Source organism: Alligator mississippiensis, chromosome 2 (genome assembly GCF_030867095.1).
Source record: "Alligator mississippiensis isolate rAllMis1 chromosome 2, rAllMis1, whole genome shotgun sequence".
NCBI classification, from domain to species: domain Eukaryota; kingdom Metazoa; phylum Chordata; order Crocodylia; family Alligatoridae; genus Alligator; species Alligator mississippiensis.
In genome coordinates, this window is record NC_081825.1 from 172,819,764 (window position 1) to 172,840,167 (window position 20,404).

At 54.2% G+C, this 20,404-nt stretch overlaps 2 protein-coding genes across 2 annotated transcripts in view; one reads left to right on the plus strand and one right to left on the minus strand.

The window, feature by feature from the left end:
• The first annotated feature begins 1,142 nt into the window (after positions 1–1,142).
• Positions 1,143–5,396, plus strand: LOC106737830 (bone marrow proteoglycan). Its single transcript, XM_019485789.2, has 6 exons — positions 1,143–1,180; positions 1,738–1,809; positions 3,338–3,534; positions 3,834–3,968; positions 4,672–4,783; positions 5,128–5,396. The coding sequence occupies exons 2-6, from the start codon at positions 1,749–1,751 to the stop codon at positions 5,184–5,186; spliced, it is 564 nt and encodes a 187-aa protein (XP_019341334.1). The 5' UTR covers positions 1,143–1,180; positions 1,738–1,748; the 3' UTR covers positions 5,187–5,396.
• A 1,583-nt stretch (positions 5,397–6,979) lies between these two features.
• Positions 6,980–20,404, minus strand: part of P2RX3 (purinergic receptor P2X 3) — a 34,495-nt gene continuing 21,070 nt past the window's right edge. Inside the window, exons 3-12 of the mRNA XM_019485788.2 lie at positions 16,828–16,899; positions 16,561–16,627; positions 16,059–16,164; positions 15,368–15,445; positions 13,038–13,179; positions 12,586–12,722; positions 11,584–11,677; positions 10,881–10,946; positions 8,416–8,493; positions 6,980–8,023 (exon numbers count right to left, since the gene is read on the minus strand). Coding sequence (XP_019341333.1) covers positions 7,898–8,023; positions 8,416–8,493; positions 10,881–10,946; positions 11,584–11,677; positions 12,586–12,722; positions 13,038–13,179; positions 15,368–15,445; positions 16,059–16,164; positions 16,561–16,627; positions 16,828–16,899 — 966 coding nt within the window. The 3' untranslated portion in view covers positions 6,980–7,897. The remainder of the gene's footprint in view (positions 8,024–8,415; positions 8,494–10,880; positions 10,947–11,583; positions 11,678–12,585; positions 12,723–13,037; positions 13,180–15,367; positions 15,446–16,058; positions 16,165–16,560; positions 16,628–16,827; positions 16,900–20,404) is intronic.

Consider the following 20,404-nt stretch of genomic DNA (forward strand, 5'->3'; position numbering starts at 1 on the left):
TTCAAGCGCCTTCATTGAACACCTTCAAGATGAAACTGGATGCTTATCTTGCTGGGATCCTATGACCCCAGCTGACGTCCTGCCCTTTGGGCGGGGGGCTGGACTCGATGATCTTCCGAGGTCCCTTCCAGCCCTAATGTCTATGAAATCTATGAAAAAGCTGTAACCACACCCCCATCTGCACAGTCCCCCTGGTCAGGGTCCCACATGTGCCAAAGTAGGCCAGGGGTTAGAGATACCAGCTCCACTCTCCCAGTATGCCTTCCAGCATGGGCGACTGGTGCCACCTAGATCAGGGGGGGCACGTGCTCCCCCAGCGACCAGTCAGTGAACCAGGGGCAGGGGGGCCCAGCAGCCAGTCTCACCAACTGGGGAGTGGTCCCCCCATTGCCGATCGTGCTGACCAGGAAGCAGCTGCGGCACCACATCCGACACTCCCACTCCCCGGGCAGCAGTCGCAGGGAGGGCACTGGTACTCCCACCTGTCCCCTCTGCCCGTCACCTAAGCGGGGAACGTGGCCTGTCAGGGGGTGCACCAGCGCTCTCAGGGGGTACACGTGCACCCCTGTGTAATCCCTATGCATCGCCACAGCCTTCCAGGAGCTCCCAGCTGCCCTTGCCCTAGATTCTTGCTGAGGGACTCTTATTGCTGCCCTGAAAGCTGGGCCAAGCCAGGTGAGACTTTCCCTTTGACCCCCGGGACCCACACAGCCCTTCATGACTCAATGCTGCCTTTACAGTCCTTCTGATGCCCATCACTCCCAGCCTGCAGCTCCCTGCCAGCTCAGCCCTCCCAGTGCCACTCAGTCCAAGACCCTAATCTTGGCTTCCTCCCACAGATCTGATAGTACCCTCACTAGACATGCAGCCCCCTGCCAGCTGCAGCCTGAGCTTCCCTACACCTCTGTCAGTGCCCACCAGTTCTGCCTCATGCCCCCTTCTATCTCTGCTTCTAGGGTTGAGGCGGGGACAGTACCCAACCCCAAAAATGGTGCATGTGAAAGCATCTTCCTGTGATGGGAGCACTGTGGGGCAGCTGAGTGGTTGGAGCCTTGTGGGGGCGGGGGGAATATTGCAAGCCATCCCAGCTTCCTCCTCCAGCCCCATATAAGGGGCAGGGCAGGCTAGAGCCACCCACCAGAGGCTGCAGAGGATCTGGATTCTCAGCACGTCCAGGCAGGTGAAAGATGGGGGCTCCCTAGGGCCTCCTGCATCTTGTGTGGGGAGGGGATGACTGGCAACAGCCAGCGCCGGATGCACCAGGGAACAGAGCCTCCCAGGCCATGGGCCGTGGGAGCTGCCCAGTCTGCCCTGCGTCTTCCCTTAACACCCTGTGGCAGGGGGTTGGAGAGGCCAAGGGCGCATCTCCTCTGTGCATGTGCAGTGGGTGCCCAGGTCACCCTTGTGCTCATGTTATAGAGTAGGTGAATGGTGACCTCCATGGCCACAGCCCAGCCATGGCCTGGGTCTCCTGCCCACCCCTCACTCGTCCCCTCTGGGTGGGGGCCCCAGGGAAAGGACCCTTCTGTGGGGGTTGGGGAGGGAGCCAGTTGTTGGAGCAGTCATGGGCACTGATCCATGCAGAGACCTCTGCCAGCTGCCATCAGCAAGAGCAGGTTTGGTCTGTCCAGGTGGGGTAGCTGGAGGGCTCAGTCCAGAGGAGCTGGGGGTTTGGATAGCTGGGGTTGTAGGCCTCAGAGCTGACTCTGCCTCTTATCCCCAGCCTCTCTCCCCTAGGTCTGACTGAAATGGAGATGCTCTTGGTCCTGGTGTTTGCCCTGCTGGGTGCTGCCTCAGCTGGAAGGCTTTGTAAGTCCCTTTCTCCTCCGTTCTCTTGCCACATGCTTCCCCCACCCCAGGGAAAACCGCTTATTCCCTTTTCCTCAGCCCCAACTGAATCCTGTTAACCCCATGTGCAGCCCCTGCAGGGACCCAGTGGATTTAGGCACAGGTGCCAGCATGGGAAACGCTGGGTTCCACTCCCCCAAGCCAGCGTTCCCCTCTAACCCCAGCCCATTTCCCTGCCAGACACCAGTGTCCCTGATCCTCACAGCCACAACCCTGCTTCACGCCAGGCACTGAGATCCTCCTACCCTCAGAGCCCCATCCCTGCATCTCCCACACCCTGGGGTCCCCTGGCCCCCACAGCCCCAGCCAAAGGCAGGTCTAGGATTTTGAAAAGGGGGTGCTGCAGGAGTGGCTGTAAAGCCTCAGCTCCCAGCATCCACCCCTACCTTGATCTGCACCAGAGCTGCATCCAGCTGCAGCTGTTCTATCAGACGCTGCATGGTGCTCAGGCTGGAGTTGGGAGACAAGTTGGTGGCTCCATTTACCTGCAGCCTGGGATGTCTGGGTCCCTGCAGAGTTCGGGCAGCAGGAACTGAGCTCAGACCATAGAGATGGATGGTGGCAAAGTGTGACTGAAGCCTCTGAGCCAGGCACATGAGAGGGCCAGGCAGGGAGGAGGCCAAGTAAGGGGGTATGCATCTATGTCCTCTGCTGCTCCCAGTTCTGGGCCAGCTGAAGACGCTGGTGACAGCAGGTAGGCCCCCACCACTTCCTGTGCCTGCTCCCTTCTGGGTGTGACCTCCTGGCCCATTGCTCCTCCATTTCTGAGCTCCGATTCTGCAGGAGAGCCAGGCATCTGGGTCCATGTGGAACTGGAGCAGCTGCCATATCTTCCAGATATCTCATTGTGCTACACAGTGGAAGAGGGGGTGCAAGCGCACCACTGCGCTGTCCCTGGATCTGTTTGGGTCCCAGCTCTGCTCCGTCACAGACACTGGGGTACCTTGGCCCCTACACATCCAGTCTTGTTCCATCTTAGACACCAGAGTCATAACCTGCCTTACACCCCCACCCACACCTCCACCGACACATAATATGAGCCCCTGCTGACTCTGGCCCACATGCTGAGACCCTAATAATAGCTTGAAGCTTGGGGAAGGGAGAGATGTCTGAGATCTGAAAAAATGTGAGTCAATCTAATGATGTCAGGGTCGGGCTGGTGACAGGCTGGACTCCTTACCCTCCCCGCTCAATTCCCATGGGTATTTGGACATGGATGATCCGAATCCCTGGCTGGAGCACTAGACACTGACGGGAATGGTAGAAAGTGCCCCTGTGCTCCCCACTGGAGGGTGGGGAGACCCACTGAGAAGCACAGGGACATAGATATGGACAGGGAGGGAAGGTGCCTATCCCTCATCCACTGCTACTGTGCCCCCACCCCACTCAGAGTGGTCCTGGAGCCCTCTCTCCTCCCCTGCCCTGGTTCTCTTAGGGCCTGGGGCACTGCATGGTGCTAGAAGGGCCAATGATGTATCTTCTTGCTCAGCCGAGGTCCAGGAGCTAGTGGTGCCAGCCAAGGAAGACAGCTCTATTTCTAGGGAGGAAACAGGACTGGAGACTGGGGACTTGGACCCGCCCTGCCCCCTGGAGTCTGAGACCTTCATGGTGACGATGGCAGGGGAGGGGGCCAAGACTTGTCGGTACAAAGTAGTGACTAGAAGCCTGACCTTTAGTCAAGCCCAGGTGAGGAGGCTGGCAAATGGATCTTGAGGCTGGAGGGACGGCCAGGGGCTGGTGGGTCGAGCATGCGGGAGGCAGATGGTACCTGTGGCGGGTCAGTGGTGGGTGCTGGATGGAAGTGGAAGATGCAGAGTGCTGGGTGTGAGCATGGGAGCTTGGGGTGTGATTGAGAGGTGGGAGGTTTTTCTGTGGGGTGGCGGGTGTGACCATGCACTTGGCTGGTGTTATATGAAGGCACTGGTGGTTTTGTGACTCCTGGTGCCAGCACAGGACCTCTGTGTCTGCTGTCTCTCCCCTCACAGAGAATATGTGCACGCTGCTACAGGGGCTGCCTGGCCTCCATCCACAATTCCAGGGTGAACCGGTACCTGCGCTGTGCATCCCGTAAATATACCAACAGTGGCCAGGTCTGGATTGGAGGCCAGTGTGCTGTCTCGGTAAGCCCCCATAGCTCCATCCCCATTGGTTTGGGGCTGTAGCCAGAGCCACCCAAGCTGGTGCCAGATCTGGCCCTAAGGGATTCAGGACATGCTAGCATGGGTGGGCAGAAGGTGACTGAATCAATACAGTCCCACTCAGAGCAAGCCCATGCCCAGGCCCGCGCCAGGTCTGGAGGCTGGAACTGGAGTGTCACCTTAGGCCCCCTATATGTAGCCAGCCCAAACACAGGCCGTGAGATGACCTGGATATGTGCTGTGCAAGAAACTAGTGTCATTATTACCACATGGACCCTGCTATGGATTGTCTTCTACCCAGCTTCAGGGTTTCCAGAACCCCTGCCCTGCCTCATGCAGGGTTGGGTTAGATCAGGGATCGGCAACATTTTAGGGTAGGGTGCCAGAAACAGCCACACCCTTGATTTGTAAGATGTTGGCGTGCCATGGGTGGGTGACAGGAGAGCCACGAGGGGCCCAATCCTTGTTGTGGTTAGCACAACCCCAGCTCCTTCCCTGCCATCAGCTCTGAGGCGCATTTGTGAAGGAAAATGCTTTTGCACACCATGCTCTGGCACCCATGCTGGAGTTGCGTACCGCTGGGTTAGATCAAGGCCTAGGCAGTAGTGACAGCTTAGTGGGGTGGTGGCTGGGCACCCGCCATGGTACAGGTATGCCAATATAGCTCAGTGTTGGTGTTCTACAGAAAGGACGTGTCGTCAGCTGGTGGATGGACAGGAGCGCCTGGAACTACTCCCACTGGGCCCGCGGGAACCCCATCCGTCGCTGCAGGAGCTGCACATCCCTCTGTACCAACAGTGAGGAGCACAGGGATGGGGAGATAGGGGGCCTGGGGCAGGGGACCAGGACTTCTGATACTGAAGACAGGGGCAGGGGCAGCTGGGGCACTATGGGGCAGTGGAGTTTTGGGTTAAGCAGATGTGGGGCCTTGGGGAACAGGAGTATTTGCGGCAGGACGATCTGGAGTAGAGTGGGGTCTGGGTCATTGGGATCTGGGGCTCTACAGGGAAGAGGGGCCTGAACCAGCTGGACCTGGGGCTCTGTTGGGCACCAGGGCCTGGGGCAAGGGGTCCAGGTTTGCTCGGGCCTGGGGGACCAGGTGATGCCAGGACGGCACTAACCCATCTCCCCTTCTTGCCAGATGGTCTGTGGAGGTCTCGTAACTGTAATACTCGCTTGCCCTTCATCTGCGAGGTCTGAGAAAACATGCATGGCCCTGCGGCTCCCCATCCCCGCCGCTCCACCACCAGGCACTCCCAGCTCTGCGTGGTGTCTCTGCTCTCTGCACTCATCTCTCCCTCTGCAGTGGGTTCTGGGTTCTGGCTGTGTCCCATCTCCTAGGTAGGGGCTGCCCCCACGTATGGTAACTGCTTGCTGTTCTCTGCAATAAAATACTGCTTCACTCAGCAGCTCCAGCCTCATGTTGTTCCTTCTTGCTCTGGGATGGGCACAGTAACACTGAGGGCTGCTCATGCATGATGGGGCCTGGGTGGGTATTTTTGGGGAGATTGGTTCCCACAGGATCTGTGCCTGGTCGGAAGGGGCTGGAGACGGTCTATCTTATCCCAGCACTCTGAGTCCAGGCAGGGAGCCCCTCCAGGGTCCAGGAGATTTTTGCTCCATGGTTGTGGGATGGAGCCATTCCATAGGGGTCAGTGGGCCTACTCCACCCGAGGCCCCTGTACCTTGTGTGTGGTGAGGTTTGCATGACTGTTCTCCATTTAACACCCTACCTGTCAGCAGGGCATGTGGGATCCTCGCTCCCTGCCCCAAGATACTCTTTCAGACCTATAAGCAGACCCCCGATCCCTTCAGGGTGGTCTTTCTTTCAGTTCCCATGGAAAGGCCCTTGAACACCCCTAGTGCACTGGTGCCAGGGATGAAGTCTGGCACTGGCCAAACAGACTAGCATGAGTGTGAGCAGGAGACACTCCATGAGGGCCCCCTTCCACACACACCTCATGAATACCTGTGACATCAGCACAGGATCACCCCTTACCTAGGAGAAAGGAGCTGCTTGTGGGGGGTACAGAGTGACGCACTTGTCATAGTCGGATCTGGAATGCTTGCTGGCACAATAGCTTTGAAAACACGACTAGTTCAACAGTTGATGGAAGAACGAGACCTATGAGCTTCTCCAGGCTGCTGTATAGTTGCATGCTTTTGCCCTTACAATTGACCTGATAGATGAGCAGTCCACGTAACTGGTACTGAGAGAAGCTTTGCTTGCTGGTATTACGTCCCCTGAAGTAAATAACTTATTTAGAGGCAAAAGGAACTACATTAGGTTATACAACTGCTTCTGTACAGTTGTACTGCTGGTACAGGTATCATCCCCCTACATTTTACCTGTGGCATTTTAAAGGCTGTGTTTGATGTTTTGGGCATTGTACCTGGTAGATGTGGGTGAGGGTTTATTCCCAACGTTTTTAAGAGCAAGTTAGACAAATGTCTAATATGCTTTAAACAGGGATGACTAGATGACCACCTGATGTACCTTCTGGCCCTACTTCTCTATGAGTCTGTGATTTTATGGTTAGCAGGGTGATTTTTCCCCCCAGATTACCCAGCTGACACCGTGTGTGTGTGTGCGTGTGTGTGCGTGTGTGTGGGCACCTGGTGATTCTTTGAAAGCCACAGCTTTCCAAGTCATGTGAATCTCTGAGAATCAGAGCTTTCTTACTTTCGTTCTTGCTTTAGTTAGGTGTCCAGTCCTTATGGCTGGGGAGAAGCCCAGGGGAGAGCCTAGGGACCACAAATTAATCCCTCTTGGCTGCATGCAACCCAGAAGCCACGGGTTGGACAGCCCTATTGTATTGGAATAACTCTCACAATAAAAGCCTCTAACCCAGTTGGCTGCAAGCAGCCTTCCCACTTTGTGGGAGGGCCTGGGAGGATGGGTATCACACTGGCTCCTCCCAGTTTAGCCTTGAGCAGTTGGGCTGGAGTGAGTCCCAGCTCACATCTGGCTTGGTAAAACCCCAAGACACGTATTTGAGAGCTCACAAGAGGGTGAGTTTTATTGACTAAAAAGCCCCTGTGGCTATGGTGCTGTGGAAGTGGGCAGTATAGGGGTGGGGAGGGTGTCTCCCTGAGTCTCAGAATCTATGCTCACATCTGGTGGCCAGCTGCACCTCCTAGCCACAAGCACAGACAAAGGGCACTGGGAGGAGTGCTGGAGGGGGCAAGCCCAGTCAGCTGTCAGAAGGGAAGGGAGTCAGGATGGTCCCTTGTCCCAGTGTGGACAAGACCTGCCATCCTAGGAAGAGTGCCCTATGCTGGAAAGCTGGGCAACCCATAATCCAAGCCCTGAAGCTGGACCACTCTCTCAACACTATCAGCCTGCCGGCTGCTAGGAAAAGGGATTGGGGTGTTCTTCTAGCACCTCCAACCTGGAGAGAGGATCCCCTGCTGAGGATCCTAGACAAGCATTTTATGGTGGCTGAAAGCATCCCAGGAGGTGAGGACTGTCTTGTTTTGCACAGAGCTAAGCATGCTGTTATACAACCAGTGACACCAATGTCAGGCAGGCTGGCACCCATGTCAGATGGCAAATGCCTAAACAGGTTTACTGGACATGGTGAGGGACTCTGTGGCCAGGCCAGGCACCCCTGGCTTCAGACAGGGGCAAGCCACAAATCCCAAGGTGTCCCCCTGAGTGTGTGTTGTAGGAAGAGGAGGAGGCTTGTAGAAGGAAGGTCCAAGGCTCTCCCTGGCAGAGAAAGACTGGTTGGTAGTGAGGAAAAGGATGGTGTTACTGGCCTTTCCACCCACCTGTGGTGGTGTTGGACAGCTGTGGGACTGGAGGATCATGAAAGGGGGTATAAAAGAGAAACCATTCTGCACTGTGAAGCCAGGTAGAGAGGCCTGTGCACTGAGTAGGGGCATGAAGTCCTGGACTGGCTCTGGGGCTAGAGGCCAATGGAATATGCCCCTGAGTCAGTAGACTGCTTCTCCTCGCTCCGGCCTCCCAATGTCTGGCTGCTCCTGTACACAGGGCTGTTGGAGACGGCTGGAGGCAGGTTCACCTCCGTCACCTGTGGGGCACAGAACCATGTTACTGTTTCCTTCCTGGTTACCCCATGGGAGAGAGCTGGGGTGGGTAGGAGTTGGGGGCCAGCTGCTCCAAGGAAACACCTTGGCACCACACACCCCCATGGCAGATACCTTCTGGCCAGGCTGGTCATGCTGATGCATGTGTGCACATGGCACAAGCGGCCCTGCTGGGACAAAGTGGGACCAGAGTAGCCAAGAGCGCTTTTACCTCAGCCAGCACTCCTGCCCCACTCTCCATGATACCCCTGCTGGGAGAGGCTGGGGCTTATGTATAGGGAGCTCCCTCATGGTCAGTACACCAGCCACGTGATACTTAGCATCCCTTGGCTCTGCAGCGATCTGGGCTCAAGAGGTGCCCCTCTTTCAGACTCACCTCTTCAAACTTTTTGGCTTTGTACTGCTCAGCCCCCTTGAGGAAGTTGAGGAGGATGATGTCGCATAGGACAGTGCCCTGAAGGGATGGAAGGACAGAAAGGCTAAGGCAGTGCTGCCCACACAGCACAGCCATAGATTCATAGACGTTAGGGTCGGAAGGGACCTCAATAGATCATCGAGTCCGACCCCCTGCATAGGCAGGAAAGAGTGCTGGGTCTAGATGACCCCAGCTAGATGGTTATCTAACCTCCTCTTGAAGACCCCCAGGGTAGGGGAGAGCACCACCTCCCTTGGGAGCCCATTCCAGACCTTGGCCACTCGAAATGTGAAGAAGTTCCTCCTAATGTCCAGTCTAAATCTGCTCTCTGCTAGCTTGTGGCCATTATTTCTTGTAACCCCCGGTGGTGCCTTGGTGAATAAATACTCACCAATTCCCTTTTGTGCCCCCGTGATGAACTTATAGGCAGCCACAAGGTCGCTTCTCAACCTTCTCTTGCGGAGGGTGAAAAGGTCCAGTTTCTCTAGTCTCTCCTTGTAGGGCTTGGTCTGCAGGCCCTTAACCATATGAGTGGCCCTTCTCTGGACCCTCTCCAGGTTATCCGCATCCCTCTTGAATTGTGGTGCCCAGAATTGCACGCAGTACTCCCACTGCGGTCTGACCAGCGCCTGATAGAGGGGAAGTATCACCTCCTTGGATCTATTCGTCATACATCTGCTGATGCACGATAAAGTGCCATTGGCTTTTCTGATGGCTTTGTCACACTGCCGACTCATGTTCATCTTAGAGTCCACTAGGACTCCAAGATCCCTTTCCACTTCCATGCCACCCAGCAGGTCATTCCCTAGGCAGTAGGTGTGCTGGACATTTTTCCTCCCTAGGTGCAGCACTTTGCATTTCTCCTTGTTGAACTGCATTCTGTTGTTTTCTGCCCACTTGTCTAACCTGTCCAGGTCTGTTTGCAGCTGTTCCCTGCCCCCCGGCATGTCCACTTCTCCCCATAGCTTTGTGTCATCTGCAAACTTGGACAGAGTACATTTGACTCCCTCGTTCAAGTCGCTGATGAAGACATTAAAGAGTATCGGTCCAAGGACCGAGCCCTGCAGGACCCCACTGCCCACACCCTTCCAGGTCGAAGCCGACCCATCCACCACGACTCTCTGGGTGTGACCCTCCAGCCAATTCGCCACCCACCGGACTGTGTAGTCATCCAAGTCACAGCCTCTTAACTTGTTCACCAGTATGGGGTGGGATACCGTATCGAAGGCCTTCCTGAAGTCTAAGTATACGACATCCACCCCTCCTCCTGTGTTCAGGCGTTTCGTAACCTGGTCATAAAAAGAGACTAGATTGGTCAGTCACAATCTGCCTGCCATGAACCCGTGCTGGTTTCCCCTCAGCATAATTTGTCCTGCTGGGCTCTCGCAAATGTGAGCCTTGATAATTTTTTCAAAGACTTTGCCAAGGATGGAGGTGAGACTGACTGGCCTATAGTTGCCCGGGTCCTCCTTCCTCCCCTTCTTGAAAATGGGGACCACATTGGCCCTTTTCCAGTCCTCCAGGACTTGGCCCGTGCGCCACGAGCGTTCGAATATTTCCGCCAGTGGCTCTGCAATGATGTCGGCCAGTGCCTTCAGCACCCTCGGATGGAGCTCATCCGGGCCTGCCGACTTAAAGGCATCCAGTTCTTCCAAGTGACTCTGCACCATCTCAGGGTCTACGCATGGAAGTCTGGCGCCTTGCTGCTGCCTCTCTACAACCCCAGTGGGAGACTTATCGTGCCCCTCGCTTAGGAACACTGAGGCAAAGAACTCGTTGAGGAGTTCAGCCTTGTCCCCCCTGTCCGTCACCAATTGCTTCTGCCCATTTAGCAGGGGTCCTATTCCTCCCTGGGCCTTCCTTTTACTCCCTATATATCTAAAAAACAATTTCTTGTTGTCCTTTACTTGGGATGCCATCCTCAGCTCCATGGTAGCTTTGGCCCGTCTAACTGCCTCCCTGCAAGCACGAGCAGAGGAGGTATATTCGTCTTTGGTGATCTCTCCTTGTTTCCACTTTTTGTGCACTCCCCTTTTGGCCCTTAGGCTGCCCTGGATTTCTGCGGTCAGCCAGGGAAGCCTCCTGGCCCCTTTCCCTCTTTTACCCCGCACGGGGATTGTCTCGCTTGTGTGAGGTTAGGGGTAGAGTCCTTCCCAAGTGTGATGTAAGCGAAACCCTGTAGCTATGGCCTCATCTCTGCATTGTAGCCATGGAACCATATTGGCATCTTTACACCTGGCTGTTGCCAAGCTGTGAGGAGGTCTGCCAATATGGACTGGGCTGGGTAGCAGAGGGCCTTCCTTTGCTGTCCTGGTTCTCCATCAGGGGACTCAGATGCATGATGGGACTTGCCTCCTTTGAGATTGTCCTGGCCTTTGTGGGATGGGGAGAGGGACAGGAGGAGGAGGAGAGACCACCACACTTACCACCCCCACAGAGGTAAATGCTGCTACAGCGTTGATGAGGGTTGGGATGATGTTGAATTTCCCAGCCTGCAGCAGAGTGAAGGGTTAGTGTCTGGGATATCACCCCTGGACTCCACATGGCATCGGGGGGCAGACATGGTCCCTCCTTCCCATGCAAGGATTAGTGTAGCCTGTCCCTCCTCCTGAAATCAAGGCACAAAGTGTATGCTCCCTCCCTCCCCACCCTATGGAGCTAATGTCCAAAGGAAATGGCAGGCAACTCTGTTCCACTTGATTAAATACCCACTCCTGCTCCCTCCCAGAGGCACTTGTGCTTGATCTAGTGCTAAGTCTTGCTGTAGACTGTGTGCAATCATCCCCTTTTTTCTTACTATGGTTCTGCAGTGCTTAGGGGGTAGGAGCCTAAGAATGTGGGGCAGGGGTCCTGGGGGTAAGGCAAACGGGGGCTGTGCAAGGTCAGCCTAGAAGGCAAATGGCTGAACCCCTCCTGCCCACTGGGAGCTTGGAGCTGAGGCACAGGTAATGCCAGGACTGGGCTTGCAGTGGGAGCACAGCCAAAGGACACAGAGGTTCTTATGGCATCCTGTATTCTGACTGGCCAAGTCCTATGCACTTTCACTGGCATGGTTCTTACAGGGCCATATGGACCCTTGCCCCAGTAGCTGCCTTGCCATGTCCCCCACGCTGGTGTGGCTGTACGTACGTTCCCATAGACCAGGACGTCAAAGCGGATGCCAAAGGCCTTCATCAGGGTCCTGTACTCAGTGCCGTTCCCATGTCTGTAGTATTTGGCATACCTGGTAGACACAAAGCGGCGCTATGACTGGCTGCCCACACACCTATCTCTACTGTGTAAAGGGGGCGTAGAGGGTGAGGAGGGCTGCCAAGCAATGTGTGTGCATGGGTAGTTCTGGTGTATTGGACTGTGTGTATCTAGAACATAAATGGTGTATGTGTAGCCAGGTATATCAGAGTGGCCCAGACGTGTGTGTATGCGTGCGCGCATGCGCGCGTGTAATGGGGTGTGTGAGTGAGGCGGTAGGAGAAGGACTGTAATAGGGGGTGTGTGCTGCTTTAGTGTACTGTGAAAGGAAAGTGTGTATACATAACTGAGCTTGTTGTGTCACTGCAGGGCAGTCTGTAGTACAACTGGTTGTATCAGTGAGCAGCTGAAAGATGGCATATGTAACTGGGTACATGTGCTATGTCAGTGTATTGGTGGAGGATGTTGTTTGTGTACCTAGGTGTAAATCACTGTGGGGTGTCAGCATGTACTTCGAGGCAGTGTGTCTATGTATACTGTGTGTACAGTGTACAAGCTATATTTTATGTGACAGTGTGTAACTGAAGGGCAGTGTGTATGTCTGTGCTGTGTGTCTCTGTAGTTGGAAGGGTGTACACATAGCTGAGTAAATACACACTGGAGTGTCAGCACATGTGTACTGGTGTACCAGGGTGTAGCTGGAGGGCAGTGTGCATGTGTGTCTGTATATATGCACATGCACATGTGCAGTGGAGTGTATCTGTATCTGGTGTGTCATTGTGGATGCGGACAGTGGTGTGGATCCCCTGGGCAGGTGCATGGGACTGAGGGGTTCTGTGGGAGTGGACATGCACCTGCCTGCACTATATCCTAACAAATGAGTTAAAGCCTGGTCTCACAAGGCTTTGGGTGTGTGCACACATGTGTGAATGATGCCCTTGCCTGAAGTTGTATCCACGAGAGATGCTGTTCTTCTGGGAGACACTGTCAAGCCGGGTGAAGGAGTAGTTGGGCACACAACGATCCCATGACTGATCCAGGTCACACACCCACCCGATCTTGATACCCACGACTCCTCCCTGTGCAGAGACACAGGATTGTGGGTCAGGTCACACCAGGCTGAGCCAGGAGATGGGCATTGCTGTGGAAGAGCCACCATGTGGGAGCTGTCAGGAAAGTGCCCCCCCCGCCCACCAATTCTATGGGGTTGACTGAAGTCCTAGCATCCTCTGCAGTTCTGCTCCTCTCCCAGTCCCCTACCATATTGAAGGCCCATCCTACCCATATGGCTACCTCTGCTGGGTTCCTTGCAGTGCCATCACTGGAAAGACTCTGCTCACATGAACCTCTCTACCCCTGCTTTCCCTAAGCAATGGACTGTCATTGATCCTCACCGTGGAGGCCAGATTGGCGAAATCCTGGCCAGCAAACTTGACAATGTCACCCAGACGCAGGATGGGGCAGAAGGGCTGGCTGATGGGGTGGAAGTGGCAGCGCCGTATATCCTGGACTGTCAGGTCAGGAAGCAGGTTACCCCTATGAATCATAAAACCATAGAGAAGTAGGGCTGGAAGGGACCACTGGAAGTCATCTAGTCCAATCTTCTGCCTGAGGCAGGGTCAACCCTGTCCAAACCATCCCATACAAATCCTTGTCTACCCTGTTACTAAAACTACAACTAAAACAGGAGAGACACAGAGGGAGGTAGAAGAGCAGGAGAACAGGACGCAGGGAGGAAGGAGTGGGGGAGATGCCTGATACTACATAGGGCAGTTTCTGGAGGCTCTGGGGCCATCCCGCTCCCCTACCCAAAATACTAACAGGGGCTGGGGTCAAGGAATTCCATCCATGCCTGCTCACTCAAGGCGAGTCCCCACTGCTTTTTAGGAGGTGAACTTCATGATAACTCATCTGATAACTCCAGTCCTCAGTATCAGCCCCAGCCCATTACTCATTACAGAAGGAGAGAAAATCAGGATAGGGAGGGAAAGCTTGTGATCCCTAAACCTTAAATCCAACAGCTGCCATCCGTAACCATTAACTCTAACACAAGCACAATTCATAACCCACAGCCTCTAACACCAACCCCTATCATCATCATCCATAACCCCTAATCCTGTCCTTATCATATTCCATAACCTCTATCTGCAAACCCTAGCTGCAATAAATAACCATTAACCCTAACCCCTAACAGCCATCCATAAACCTTTGCTGCAGCAGAGAAGAGGGCAGTAGCTACAGCTCAGGGTTTAAGCTGTAATACCTGAGGGCAGGCTGGGTACTGGGCTAATTAGAAACCCCTGGCCAAAAAGAAGGCCATGCGCTCAAAAGGGGTGGAGCCTAGTGTACTAAAAGCCTGGCACTTCAACCAGAGAAGTCAATCTTGCCCTGACTTCTGTTAGCCTGGGTGGCTATGGAAGGAACCCAGGTAGCACAAGTAATTGGGGAAGCTGGAAGAGCCAGCAGCTGGAGGGTGGGACTGGCTGGGATTCTGGAGCCAACAGTTTAAAGGCTGGAGACAGCAGCCCTGCAGAGTTAGGGGCTGGGTGTGGAGGAAAAGTTTAGCTCAGTTAAAGGGTCAGGGGCTGTCATAAAACAAGAGGAGCCAAAGGGGCTGGGACTATGAGCAGCAGTGCCCTGGGACAGGGACACCAGGGAGCTGGGACAAAATGTGAGACAGGGTCAGGAATGGGACACAGGGAACGCTGAGGTTGAGAAAGCTGGCAGAGCAAGCAAGCCAGAGTTGGAGGCTTGCAGCCAGAAAAACAGTGAGCTAAACCAAGAGGCCCCTACAGGAAGGTAAAGAACGTTGACAGTAACGCTTGTGGGGGGCATGGGCGTAGCTGGAGGGGAAGATCAAGGCCATGATTTTAGCCCTTAAAGCAATTAGGGCCAGAGAGGTCTGATCCCCATGTAAAGGGTTGGTGTTGAGTGGGGATTGGAGCTCTGCAAGAAAAGCTGCTGTTGATGTGGGTTTGGAGCTCCAAGGTCAAGAGACAGTGTGCAGCAGGGTCAGAGACCCAAAGCTGAGAGACAGTACTTGGAGAGGTCAGAGCCCTGAATCAACCAGGCCAAGCTGAGCCAGAGGAGGAATAGAGCATAGAAAGAAACCCTGAGAGGCTGGAGTGAGAGCAAAGCAGGATTAAGACAGCCATCAGGGAGTGTCACAGCCAGCCTTGTGACCCATCCTGCCCTAATCCCCTAACCCTAATGCCTTCCATGATGACCTCTAATATTTTGCATTCAAAGGACTGTCTAACTTGATCCCAATTATGCAGTTGGTCCAATAAAAGATATCACCCTAAGAAATCCTTGCCTCTTGCATAATTTCTGGATCATCATGGCTACAACATCACTCTTGCATTACTCTTACATAACCTCATCCACTGCTGCTAACCACTGTCCATAGCCTCTAGCCCCATCTATAACTTCTTGCCCTAAACCCCTATCCCCATTCACAGAGAGTCCAGGAAGTGTGTTATCTGTGAGATTCTGGGTGCGGGCAGCAGGAACTTTTGGGTCAGGGAACAGGTGCAGTCCACCACAAGCAGCAGAACTGTTCTGTCCTACTGTGAATAGCTGCATATGAGTTCTGTATGTAATAGAGTTGTTCCAAATCACAAGCCTCTAGATACTATGTACACCTTACCCACAGCCCCATACGTAACACGCAGACCCTGCCCAAAACCCTCCTCAACCTCCTGCCAAATGCACAGGCACTCACTTCTCAAAGTTGAAGAGTGGGAAGCGGATGCTGTTCTTAATGAAGAGAGTGAAATTCTCTGCCTCCAGCATGATGGGCCTGTGGGAGCAAGACACAGGAGGTCACCCACAAGAGTAGTCCCAGTGGGAGCACCCAAGTGACCCCACCTCATCCTACCAGAGCCTGAGAGCCTGGCTACCTTTGCATGATGCTGTTCAGTTTGTCAAGGTGTAAAGTTTGGGGTAGGGACCATGTCAGCACCTGGCCCAACAGGGCTGATCCAGGCAGCCACCTCAAGGAACTGCTGTGATAACAGCCGAACCAGACAGGCCTGGGTACTTCAGGGATGGCATGCTGTCCAAGGTCTGGTTGAGTAAAGGGGAAGAACCTGGGTAGTGGAAGAGAGCTGCAGTGCAAGGCCGTGTCCTTCAGCCATGTCACCTATGTGCCCACCTGAGGGAGCCAGCAGGTAGAGAACAGCCCCAGCACAGGGTGCTCCAACTGTTCCATAGTAGTGTTTTTGTTCTGGACTGAGATCTGGGCTGTTGGTGGCTTCCTGCTTCCCAGCCATGGGGAATGGGTGACCAAACAAAGCAGTCTTACTACCAGGAGATGCCTGCAGACACTGCAGGCACCACTTTCCAGTCCCAGTACTGATGTGACAGGGGGTGCAGGTCAGAGGAGGGGGCATATTCCACAAGCCTGGGCTTACACATCTACAGTGTCCACCTCTGCTGGGCACCAGCCTTGGATCTCACAGGTGTGCAGGGTCTGGTTGTATTTCACGCACCGTCCGGTCAGGATCCCTGCAGAGGAAACTGCCGGATGGCATTAGCATAGGGACAACATCAAAGCTCAGTCTCAAATGCCAACCTGTCTTGCCTTCCTGCTTCATGCCCCACGGACTCTCCCAAAAGTCTGATCCTTGGGCACTGGCAGCTCCTGCTTTTAAAAACTGAAGGCTGTGGAGTTGTTCTCAAAATTGTGGCTACCTGCTGGCTGTACATGACCCAGGGGGCCTATAGGGATACACTGCCCTCTGGCTCTCCTCACTCTCCTTTCACCACCTTCCAGCATCTTCTAGAGGGCCCTCTCCCCTGCCCCAGCCCAGGTCCCGAGCATGCCCCTCCCAACCACTATTGCTGGGGTGAATCTACCCTATCTTCTACCCTAGCTGAGATGACCGGGAGAGAACAAGCAGGGTGGGCACTTACCGCTTCCTGTGGCAGAGATGAGCTTCTGGCATTCACTGTCTGACCTACACCTGTACCTTGCTTCAGACTGGAAAGAAAGTGGAAGGATGAAGTGACTCCAAGGAAGGGACAGATAGACAGACATGACTAGCTCCCTCTCCCCACTATTCCCAGGGAGATACAAGCCCTGCCACCCCCCATGGTGGACCATGTACCAAGGACACCTCTACAGACATATGGTCTGAGCAGGGGCAGACCATGTGCTTCCCCAGCCACTCCCCTGTTTACCTCAGGGCAGAAACCTTGCATCTGGTTCTCTGTGACGATCTGCTTGGTGATAATCACAAAGACAGATGTGCCCTGCCAAGAGCAGGAGAGAAAAGAGTTAGAAACATGGTCCGGGTGAGGCAACTGACAGCCCCCTAGGCCCGAGCAGAGAGTGGACCAGGGATCCTCAGAGCTTGGGTGGGGTTATCAACACCTGAAACCATGAAACCCCACTTGGGTGACCATATCCACAGCTGTGGCATTCTGCTTACCAGAGGGGTAGCCTATACCAGGCGACTCAAGGGATGGGATTGTTTCTGTTTGTGGATGGGTCATGGGCTGGGGCAAAATGAATTATAACTTGAGGAGGCAGTGGAGATGAGTTCTGAGGTAACTTGACAGTCCCTTCCAGGGGAAGTCTTCAGGAATGGGAGCCCCTTGCTGGAGCCTGTGCCCATGCAACTAAATACGGCCAGAACCACTCCTGACTCCCACAGCTGGGGTCCCACCATACCTCCCCAGGTTGGGCTGAGCCAGGTTTATCCTAGCTCTTGTGGAGGGCATTGAATACCATTTGGACATACCTGTGGAGACAGCAGAGATCAAGGGGCTGGATGTCCTGGATTTGCTTCAGTGTCTATTGCCTGGGTAGGTGGTAGCTTGGTGTCCTAAGGGCTGGGGGCTCTTTCTTACAACCTCCTGGGAGGAATATGCCCTGTCCAGAGGGCATGTGAGGTGTAATGGTGATAAGTAATTTGGGTCTGATTGTACAAAGAGTCCTCTATGCTCCTCCCTGAGTCTTTTAGCCCCTGGGGATGGAGGTTGGGGGGAAGGGTCCCTCTGCCCTGGGAGGACCTAGGTGTTAGCTTTCTCCAGGTATGATTTTGAATAGGCTAAGTGACCTCAAAGAGCATGGGTGGAAGTGCATAGATTCATAGATACTAGGGTCAAAAGGGACCTCAACAGATCATCGAGTCCAATCCCCTGCCTGGGCAGGAAAGAGTGTTGGGGTCAGATGACCCCAGCCAGGTGCATGTCTAGCCTCCTCTTAGAGACCCCCAGGGTAGGGGAGAGCACCACCTCCCTTGGAAGCCCATTCCAAATTCTGGCCACCTTTAGTGTGAAGAAGTTCTTCCTGATGTCCAGACTAAATCTGCTCTCTGTCAGTTTGTGACCGTTGTTTCTTGTTACCCCAAGAGGTGCCCTAGTGAACAAAGCATCTCCAATCCCTTGCTGTGCCCCTCTAATGAATTTGTAGGTGGCCACAAGATCACCCCTCAGCCTTCTCTTGAGGAGGCTGAAGAGGTCCAGGTCCCTGTTTAGTGTGGGTGGAGTGTGTGTGTGTGTGTGTGTGTGTTTGTGAAGGGACTGTCTGTGTATGTATGTGTGGGTGTTAGTGAGGGGGCTGTCTGTGTCTAGGAGTGTGCATATGTGATAGTGTGTGAACACTGGGGTGTTAGTGGGGAAGCTGATTTTGTGCATGGATGCTGGATGTATGTGCAGGGGTGTATATGTAAGTCCATATATGGGGTGTGTGAGAGGTATGTGTGGTGTGTGCGTAAAACATGTGCAGCATGTATTTGTGGAGTGTTTATGTGTTAGTGTCCGCGTGGGTATATGTGTGTGTTGGGAAGATGTGAGTTTGAGTAAGGTGTGTATGTGTGTGGATGTGCAGAGGGAAAAAAGTATGGATGTGGGTGTAGGATATGTGTGATGAGTGTGTGTGTGGGGAGCTGATGGGTATACATGTGAGTGAGCTTCACCCTTGCTGTGCTGACAATGCTGCTTGAGCTGTTACAGTAGCACTGACAGGCTTCCACTAAGCCTGTGGGTGTTTTTTGTGCTGTGTTGTGTACTTGCACCTCCCCACCCTGCCACAAGAGACAGTCCTTGCCCAGAGAGCTCACTGTGAACACTCAAGACATGTAGTAGAAGGGGAAATGGAGGCATTGAGAGGCAGCCTTCCTGGCTCCTGATCACTTGGCTCTTAAACTAACAACACCCATGCCAGGGCCCACTCCTGGTATACACCCACCCAATGGGAACAGCTGCGGGGCAGAGTCCAGGGAGAGGAGTGACACTGTTTCAATGCACACCTCCACCTGTCTCCTCTCCCAAACCAGAGTCCCATCTCCCTATCATGCCAAGCAGGTGCAATGACCTTAAGGCTGGTTTATGCTTCTGTGTTTCTGACACAGCTGTGCGCCCTGCTGCTCAGCCAAGGGTCCGATCCTGTGAGGTGATGAACAATTGCACCTCCTAACACAGTCAAAAGCGATCTTGGGTAAGAGGATTTGGCTGGGGGGGTGGGGTTTGCAGGAAGATTAGAGCCCTTTAGGATGAGGCCTATCAGCTCACAAGGAGGGTATATGAGGCGTGAATCACTAGCTGCATCTTAGCAGCTGAGGCTCAGGGAGATAAAGGTCAGTGTTCAGACAAAGGCACCTGCAGGTGCCTGAGAGTAACTAAGAGCTCGTCCATGCTGCAAATGCAATGCTGGTTTTGTATCCAAGTCCACTTGACCCTGAGAACCCAGCAGTGGTGTCCAGCCTGGCTGTAAGGCTGCCAGCACAATTCATACCTCCACCCTGATGGTCTGCCCCAATGTATACTGAGAAAATCTCAGCTGCTCTCCCAGAATGCTCCAGCAGGCAGATAGAGCGACGACCACTGGTGCTGTCTTGGGCAGTGCATTCTGGGATACCTGGCCCCATGGGTGACTGGTGCCTCCCGAGTCTGGGGGGGCACCAGATCACTGACTGGGGGGAGTCCCCGAGCAGCCGATCGCCAAGCCCAAAATTACCACTGGTGAAACTGGAAGTGCACTTCCGCTGGTGCTTCCAGTTTTGCAGCTAGCATTTCCAGGGGTGCACAGCCGATCTCAGGGGGTGCATGACCCCTATGTGTCACCAATGCCTGGCCCCACAAAGAGCTGGGTGGCTGCAGAACTGGTCAGGCTGGTTCCACAGTGGCAGAACCATCATGGGTGCCTGTACACGAGCGCAGAGGCTGCTCTGGCATGCGGTAATTATAGTGTACTGGAGCAGATGCGATTAATTGAGTCTTCCGGAGGGTGGCAATTACCATGCTCCAGTAGTTTCCTGTGTCTCGTGTATCAGCATCCCCATGCTTCAAAATGGCAGCAGGGATGCTTGAACAAAAGCTCATTTGATAAACTTTAGTTCAAGTGCCCCCCGCCGCCATTTTGAAGCCTGGGGATGCTAATACACAGGATGCTGCAGCGCTTTAATTAGAGCAGCTCTCAGAGTCGCTCTAATTAAAGCGCCCCTCCACCTCCCCACACACACCTCTGGAGCACGTGTAAAAGTGCCCCATGTGGCTGACTGGTTATGAATGTGGTTAGGAGCTGTTGTGTGACCATCAGTTGGGACTGCTGTGGAGCTGCTCTGAGTTGGGCTGAGGGCTGGACAGATCCCAAGCCAGGACTAGAGCACAGGGGGAAACGGGGTCCTGAAGAAATCTGGCCTGGTGCAGGCCGGGTCTGGACTCCTCATCGGCCCTCAACAGAAGCCCCAGAAGCATGGGTGAGGTGAGATGCCAGGGAGGAGAAGGAAGCCAGCTCTGTCTGGCCACAGCC